Source organism: Puntigrus tetrazona, chromosome 22 (assembly GCF_018831695.1).
Source record: "Puntigrus tetrazona isolate hp1 chromosome 22, ASM1883169v1, whole genome shotgun sequence".
Taxonomy (NCBI): Eukaryota; Metazoa; Chordata; class Actinopteri; order Cypriniformes; family Cyprinidae; genus Puntigrus; species Puntigrus tetrazona.
Window position 1 is genome coordinate 1,873,434 of NC_056720.1, and position 8,634 is coordinate 1,882,067.

The 8,634-nt window shown below is 38.8% G+C and overlaps 1 protein-coding gene, 1 long non-coding RNA gene and 1 pseudogene across 2 annotated transcripts; all 3 read left to right on the plus strand.

Moving 5' to 3' along the window:
• The first annotated feature begins 785 nt into the window (after positions 1 to 785).
• Positions 786 to 2,651, plus strand: LOC122328118. The gene is made up of 5 exons (XM_043223829.1): positions 786 to 1,074; positions 1,208 to 1,489; positions 1,951 to 2,238; positions 2,306 to 2,449; positions 2,530 to 2,651. Exons 1-5 carry the CDS (start codon positions 1,014 to 1,016, stop codon positions 2,649 to 2,651), a joined length of 897 nt encoding a protein of 298 aa, XP_043079764.1. The 5' UTR covers positions 786 to 1,013.
• Positions 2,652 to 4,254: 1,603 nt separating this feature from the next.
• LOC122328036 lies at positions 4,255 to 5,028 on the plus strand. Its single transcript, XR_006247751.1, has 3 exons — positions 4,255 to 4,396; positions 4,737 to 4,775; positions 4,927 to 5,028. It is a non-coding gene; the product is annotated as an uncharacterized LOC122328036 (long non-coding RNA).
• A 426-nt stretch (positions 5,029 to 5,454) lies between these two features.
• Positions 5,455 to 7,878, plus strand: LOC122328119 (annotated as a pseudogene).
• Positions 7,879 to 8,634: the final 756 nt, after the last annotated feature.

The following is an 8,634-nucleotide window of genomic DNA, read 5'->3' on the forward strand; positions in this document are numbered from 1 at the left end:
ATCTCTAATATGGACAAAGGCATACGCTATCACTGAAGTAGCTGAATAAAACACAGATATATTTATAACGCAGTGCTGATCAACATAATCTTTATCTCTGTATATATCATGTAATGCAACATGAAACCAGGAAGTTACTGCAAACACTCCACTCACGTTATGAAATCAATTTGGAGAAAAAACTTCATTAATTGTTTCTTGTTTGATTGATTTGAAATTCCTCAAAATCATCCAATCAGCTCTCAAATAAGACCCCGGGTGTTATGAGTATACACTCATCTAATCCAGCACTCAAGCAACATTTCATTCTGGGCCAAAAATCCACTTTAAAAAAGTGAGGTTAAGCAAAACCTTGATTATTTTGATGACTTCCTCCGACAGAGGAAACTGAGACGTAAGAATCCTGTCAAGAGAAGATTTAAGCAGATAAATATCACACTTCAGTCTTGAGTGGGGTTTTCAGCGAAACAGCAAAGAAAATGTTTCTCAGATTAGTTTTGTTCTGCTTGTATGCGTCTTGCCGGTGAGTTTGTGTTTTTAAAACTTTTAAACTTGAAGGCTTGGTTTCACTTCAGTTCAATTAGGACATTTTAGTCATTTTTATAAAAATGCTTAGAAAAACATCTTCAGACAAACCCAAGGTGCTGATTTTAAGATCAGTCAGTGCACGGTTATTTAGTTGAAACAGCTTAGACTTCCATTTTAGTCTGTTAACCTGGGGATAATGTGTGATCAACTCTGTGTTCTCCAGCTGCAGCCGATGATCTGGTGGTGAAGAAGGAGATTCAGTCACTCTATACACTAACATCCCTGACGTCAAGCATGGGTTTTTGCGAATTCAATGGTCTGGTAAAGCTGTAATCGCTGAAATCACTGATAGGGCCAACAACTTCACTGTGTATGATGATGTTCTTGATGGGATATTCAGAAACAGAGTAGAGCTGGACAATCAAACTGGATCTCTGACCATCACCAACACCAGACCTGAAGATGCTGGACTTTATGTATTATTCATGGAAAAAGATGATGAAATGATGTCCTGTCTGTTGAACTATTTCATTCTCACTGTGTATGGTGAGTAAAATATTTGTTTTTCAGGCAACATGTGCTTCTGATGTCTTCCGCTGCAGATCGTTTGGCGTTGTTATATAGTATAATGAAGTTATTCCTGTCTGCAACAAACATTGCTGTTTGTTTTCTGAAACAGAAGAAATATCAGCGACGGAGGGAGATTCAGTCACTCTCCACTTTAATCAGACTGAAATCAGAGACAACTTAAAGATATTTTTGAAGTCTGAAACAGAAAATGCGTTCACGTTTGTGAAGTGTGGTCTGTTTGAGAGATTCAGAGAAAGAGTGGAGCTGGACAATCACACTGGATCTCTGACCATCACCAACACCAGACCTGAAGATGCTGGACTTTATAAACTGGACTTTAAGACATCAAAAGCATTCAGAGTTTCTGTCTCACGGTTAGTAAAGATCTTTGGTTCTGTTCCTCAAATGTTCTGATTTTGTAAGCTAGTTACACTACCAGTCAAAAGTGTTTGAACAGTGAGGTTTTTTTATGTTTTAATAAAAAAACAAGTCTCTTCTGCTCATTGATCCTGCATTGATCCAAAGCAGCAAAAAACAGTAAGATTTTGAAATAATTCTACTATTTGTATTTTATAAGTGTTTTCTATGAATCTGTGTTAAAATGTAATTTATTCCTCTGATCAGATCTGATTTTTCAGCATCATTACTCCAGTCTTTAGTGTCATGAAAATCAGCTTTGAATCACAGAATACATTACATTTTAAATTATATATATTTATATTAAAAAATTACTGTTTTTACTGTACTTTGGATCAAATAAATGCAGGCTTGTTGACCAGAAGAGACTTAAACTGGTGCTTGCTTTACTACATATTACACTGTTTAATGACACACTCTCTCAACCGCTTTCAGCTCGTCTGCCGCTTCCTGTCATCAGCAGTAACTGCTCTTCATCATCATCATCTTCATCAAACTGCTCACTGTTGTGTTCGGCGGTGAACGCGAGTCACGTGACTCTCTCCTGGTACAGAGGAAACAGTTTATTGTCCAGCATCAGTGCGTCTGATCTCAGCATCGGTCTCTCTCTACCTCTGGAGGTGGAACATCAGGATAAAAACATCTACAGCTGTGTGATCAACAACCCCATCAGAAACCAGACTCAACATCTGGACGTCAGCAGACTCTGTCACATGTGTTCAGGTACAGCAGATAGAGCTGTGTTTAGTGTTTATTGAGCGGATCTCAGTCTGATGTGTTTATTCCTCAGACTCTCAACACTGTTGTGGTTTTACTGAAGCTGTGATCCGATTGGTCCTCTCCGCTCTGGTGGGCGTGGCTACAGTCCTTATTCTTGTGTATGACATCAGATGCAGAAGAGCTGAACATGAACGAACACATATTCACCCAACAGGTACTTGACAGCTGTTTTTCGTAGAACGTTTTAAAAATATAATTCATCTTCATTTATTTCTAATGGTGTTTATTTTCTAGGCGACTCGTTTCCTCCTGGAAGACTATTTGAGAACAAGCGTAACATATTGTGCTTGTCTGTCATAAAAAGGCTGAAGATGACCAAATATTGCTTAGCTCACGCTACATTATGTACTATATAACAGTGCAGAGTGTACAGTAAAATATAAGATGTGTGGAAACTATCAGCTTGACTTTAATAAAGATATTAAGCTTCTTCAGCCAGAAACTCAACCCTTAGCAGTTTGACTTAAGATGCAGGTTCTAAACACCTATAAAGCTGGTTCTAGATGTCTCCTCTGCATTTAACCCAATACAGGCTGATATTTTGATGTCAAAACGTGCACATTATTAGTTTGAAACATATATGTAACGTGAAATGTATAATGTGTGATGCTTTGAACTGTGTTGGTGTAAAAAATGATTTGTCGACACAACTAGACTTAGTCAAGTCATCATGTTACGTTCACTCAACTTATATGTGGTTGTTGAAAATTGAGCCAGTGTATTGTATCAGTTAATGAGCATTTAACATTTTTAGTTAAATCAACTTAAAAACATAGATTTTTAATGTTTTCATAAAAAATAATAAACTTGAGGTATAGTACTTTTTGGTAAGGGAAGCTATGATGTTTTATGTCAGCTGAACACCATTTATTTAACTAGAAATTGTAAATTAATGTAAAATGCTTTATTTTTATGATTTTGAAATCTAATCTTCTCACCCAGTTTAAAAAGGCTTTATTTTTATATATACTCATATAAGACAATATGATCATGACTAATTGCTGTGTATTTACTATGTATTTGCATTTATCAATAAAGTTTTATTAATCACACACACTGTTGTTCTTTCAAATGGAGTAAAATTAATGAATACATTTGATATGTATGAATATATATATATATATATATATATATATATATATATATATATATATATATATATATATATATATATATATATATATACAAAAAGCATTTTATTAATTTTAACTTGAAGCACTAAAATAACTGAGACAAGAATAAATAAACACATCAATAATAAATCAATAATAAAAGTCAACAGTGTGCTGCTGAATGGCCGCTTTAACTCGTTCGTCACACATTTATAATGATTATGAAGCCAAATCGAAACCGAAACCGAAATCTAATTAGTCTACTTCACATTCATTTTCCCGCGAGCTCTTCAGGACGCGTTTTTCTTCCGACTTATATTTCGTTATTGTCAATAATGAGGAAAATCACAAGTTCACCAATGAAATTAGTGTTTGATCTATAAAATCAGCACTGTTCTGTACTCAGTTAAGTTTTAACAAATGCTTTTATAAATAAAGTATAATATCTGAACAGTCTAAAAAATGTGAATGTGCTTCAGTGTCTTATCGTGTGTGTGTGTGTATGTTTGTGTGTGTGTGTGTGAGAGAGAGGGAGAAAACATTGTTTGATGCCCAAATAAATGAATCATCTCACAACAGAAATAATTACCTTCCAAAACGATAAAATCATCTTTATTTTTTTTACACGAGAACACATCGAGAGAAGCTGTTCCCAGCGTTTTACATCCACTGTAAAGAATAAACAAGTTAAAGTCAGTTTTATCTGGACATATTAATGTATTAATGTTTAGCTGCACTTTATATTTAACCACTAGAGGGCACAAGATTGTCTTCAAGAACTCTCAACAAAACACATCGATGCTCTTTCATCGGATCAATTAGAGAAGAAACCGCGTTTCTCGAAATTCAATTCTGGTTTAAAGAAAAAAAGAATCGCATAGTTTAACTCAATGACAGTTTTTCTGCGTGTCTGCAGGCGGGGCGCAGGGCAGCTCTCTCCAGCAGCGCTTCTTCTTTCGGTTTCGATGCCTGTGGATAAATGGCGTCAGGTATGCAGCCACGTTTTCTCTACGATTCCTTACGTTTTTATTAAACATTAGCCAACAGGAGAGGGTTGTTTACTTAATTTACTTTATTAAATGACAATATTTTCTTCGTGTAGTCTGTTAAATAATATTTCACTTAGCGTGGCGTTCAACAGCAGGAAGAAACTAAACTTGGCACGTTTTTAATGTTCCTATGTGCAGACGTGTAATGTCGACACACTGTAGATCTTCTGGCGATGAGAGCAATCATATTTTCTCAGTTATATGAACCTTCATCCATATCATCACTCAGTTCTTCCAACAAACGCTTTATAACGTGTTTATGTGGTTTTCTCTCTAACAGAAGCAGGCAGACGTAGTCCACCATTTGATCGTCCTGACAGTAAGTAAATGAAATCCCTGGCTTTGATGTATTATATACGATATATACTCAATATATTAGTGATATCAGTACGTTTGACAGAGCAGCTTCAGCGCAAGAGTAAGACTCTTCAGGTTAATTCTGCAGCTATTTATTTTTGCTTGTTTTCCAGTGAGCGACCTGAGGGTCGTGCTTCTAGGAAAGAACAGATCAGAAAACAGACGGGTGGCAAAGGCTTTACTGGATACAATAGTGTTTGACGTGAAGCTCCGTCTCAGTCACTGCAGGACAGTGAGAAAATCACAGGAGTAACGCAGGACAGAAAGATCTCGGTCGTCATCAACACTCACCTGCTCCAGACGCATCTCTCCATCAGCAGGTCACACGTCGCCACGTGAGAGAGTGCGTCGTCCGTCTGCTCCGGGCCGCAGGTGATCCTACTCGGTCCTGCAGCGGCCGCGACTTCGGCGAGGACGACAGACACCGAGCGAAAAAGCGCTGAAGCTCTTCGGTAAACGGGCCGTGAGACACACCATAGTGCTGACCACCGGATGAAGAGGCACGCGAGCAGTGGTCACTTCTAAGAAATAACGCCGCTCGTGATTTAATAACGGAGTGCGGAGGAGGGCACCTGCGCTTCGGCGGTGAGAGCCGAGTTCTTCAAAAGACCCAGGAGATTCTCCTGAGAGAACGGCGTGAAGAGTATCTCATCTGTGGCACGTTTGAGGATGAAGATCTCAAGGAGAGCACAGAATCACGAGCCGGAGGAGGTCTGTAAACGTCTTACGAATCTCTGTTTTGTCCTTTTTATAGTAAGAGGTTTGTAGAGACCGGACATGATGGACGGCATGAGGGATAACGTCCGTTTATGATCAGGATTCGTTAATCCGCTGTCATTTCCCACTGATTTTAGGAATGATTCACGGTTAGGGTTATATCCAGAAACCGTGTGTTCATGTGTACTGTTTTGTTGTATTACGGTGCATATATTCTATTGTTTTAGTAATTATTGATGTGAATCAATGTGAGACGGACCATACACACCGCGACATGCAAGACAAAGCTGTGCAAAGAGTAATTGGATAGAATAATTGTATTCATCATCTTAAAGCTAATCAATGTCTCTATTTATTCATTTAACAGACCTTTGGAGTTTAGGGACTGTGGTGATAGAAAATCCAGGAAGTAATTAAATTCTGCCAAAAAGAATAGTAGACTACTACCAAGATTTCAGAGAGTTATTAAGTTAAAAAGGCCTGTGAATAAAAGTGAAGTAATTTCCACAGTTAAACATTTTTTTTATTATAGCTGATCTATCTGAAATGCCATTTATTGATAAAATTTCTCATGTGTCGACACAATTTTGGTCCATTTCACTTAAGTGCATTAACTGCATATTAATACTTTGAATGTTGCAGAAATGTTGCGTCTATATATCTGTAGTTTGTTAAAGAAACGCTATTCCTCAATTCTGATCGTCTGATATTTCATTGTTTATCACGTCATCCGCATGACCGAATGATGCTTTACTTTCTGAAACTGAAAGCGGTTCGCTTCACTGCTGGATCCGCTTTCCCACTTTCTCATTCCTGCTTGTAGTTATTCAATCAAGACGAACGGAAAAAGGAGCCTTCAAGACGCAGTTTGACTACAGTAAAAAACAGTTCGGTGCTGATGATACCGTGCTAAAATGTGACAAGCGGATGGACGACACAAGTACGTTTTTCTCCCAACATCAAATCCAGTTAATGGTTGAATGAGTTCTCAGAGTAAAACGTACATTAAAGTGAGAAAGTTTTGGTAGCCGTTGGGTCCTATGCCAGTGTGTATATATACTGTTTTTAGACACAACTGTTTCTGACGATCTGTGTTTGACTCACAGCTTTAGATGATGACCCCAGTATTCAGAGAGTAGAGATGTCTTGTGGTCATGCGGTGACCCCAAAAACCCTGACCGGCTGGTGTCGCAGTCTGCTGGACCAGGTGGGCCACACGTTCTCTATTGAGCTAAATGTTGAACAAAATAGGCTCTGGTTGACCGTCTAACACATCTAACACAGACATGTTCATGACAATTTATGACAATTATCAATACCTTTTGAGCTGGAGCTCTGCATCTGGAAGAACCTCGGACCATTTTTTTCCAGTTTGCACGAGAATGTGCCTCTGCTTTCAACGCTTTGTTTTTATCCCGACAGGGTCAGTATAAATTTTATTGCCCAGCTTTCAAAGACGGGACAGAGAAATGTAATGTGGAGTGGCGTTTGGAGGTCAAGATGTTGCTCAGCGATTCAGAGCAGGCTCACTTCGAGGAGAAGGTGTCTCTTCTGGCAGCAGCTGAGCACTGCGACTTAAGATCAGTGAGTATTAATCACGTTTCATTACGTATGTCTCCCGGATGATGTGAGATTAATGGTGTGTGTCTCTCTAAGTGTCCGAACTGTGGGTCCTACGTGGAGCGAGAAGACCTGAGTAACCTCTGCGTGAGATGCACCATCTGTACATCTGTGAAAAACAAGACCTACCAGTTCTGCTGGCAGTGTCTGAGAGAATGGAGAGGAGCAGCTGGTCATGCTCTCGCTGCGGTCATGAAGACTGCGCGTCAACCCAGACGTCGACAAGCTAGCAAAGTGTACAGATATGAGGCTGTCTTACGTGGAGAACGTGGAGTGTCCGGCCATCCGGGCCTGTCCGACCTCCGCGGTCTTCTTCTGGAGCACAACGGCCGCTTGTAAGAACCTCATGTGTAAAGCGCTGCAAGCTGGAGTTCTGCTTTCTTTGCCTGAAGCTGAAGCGTGTTTGCAATCCCATCCACGGGCCGTATACCGTCTGCTCCGTGGCGCCGCGGCAGACCGAGATTCGGTTTGGAAGAGATAATGTGAAAGACAGGACTTGTTTTGCAAACACTGTAATTTCTTGTAATTTACTAGTAACTGTAAATGTGTGGAGCTCAAAAGCAGTCATAAGTAGCACGGTCGACGGTTTCAAGACCCATTTCTCAGAACGTTTAACACATTTCAGATGTTTGCACACTCGTTCTGATTTGCTCAGCGTTTTCCGCAAAAACTCTACACCGTCATTTTGCACAGATTTAACCATGTTCTCATGCAGAAAGCGCGTATAAGTAAATCAAGCGTCGACAAATGAACTGAAACAGCGCTTATTTATTTCTGTGTGAACGGAGAAGATAGTGCTAATAATACTGTGATGCAGTTTAGCAGAGGAAGCTGAATGAAGTGAATGAATGTATTGATTTATTTACAGTACACTACTGTAAGATCTCTTTACTGTATCCGAAACCCCTCTATTTCACTGTAACAGTCATCGACTAGCAAAAAGGATTCCTGTTTCCCTAAAGGTTTCAGTGACAGTGTTTGACTGAATCAGTGTAAGTGTCTGTGGGGGTTTGCGGCCAAACTTTGATAGATAATATGAAGATAATATGCTTTTGGTTTTACCTGGAAGTTAGAGGTTTGTGCAAGTTGTCGTATAGTTTTGTGATTGTGTTTGCAGTTTTGAGAAATTGCCAAATTGTTTGATGCGTTGTGTGTTAGCAGTCGAGACAAACTCTAAGTATGTTCCATGAAGATATTTAGTAAATTTCCTACCTTAAATATATCAAAACTTTTTGGATAAGTAATGTTCATCGCTAAGAACTTCATTTGGACAACTTGAAGAGGGATTTTCTCAGGATTAATTTTTTTGATCCTCAGATTCCACATTTTCTAATAGTTGTATCTCAGAGAAATATTATCCGATCATAACAAACCAGACATCAGTGCAGAGATGATTTTTCAGGTTTAGACAAAATGACGCTTATGACTGGTTTCATATTCCAGGTCGTCGAATATATCGAATATATATTATAATGTTAATACTT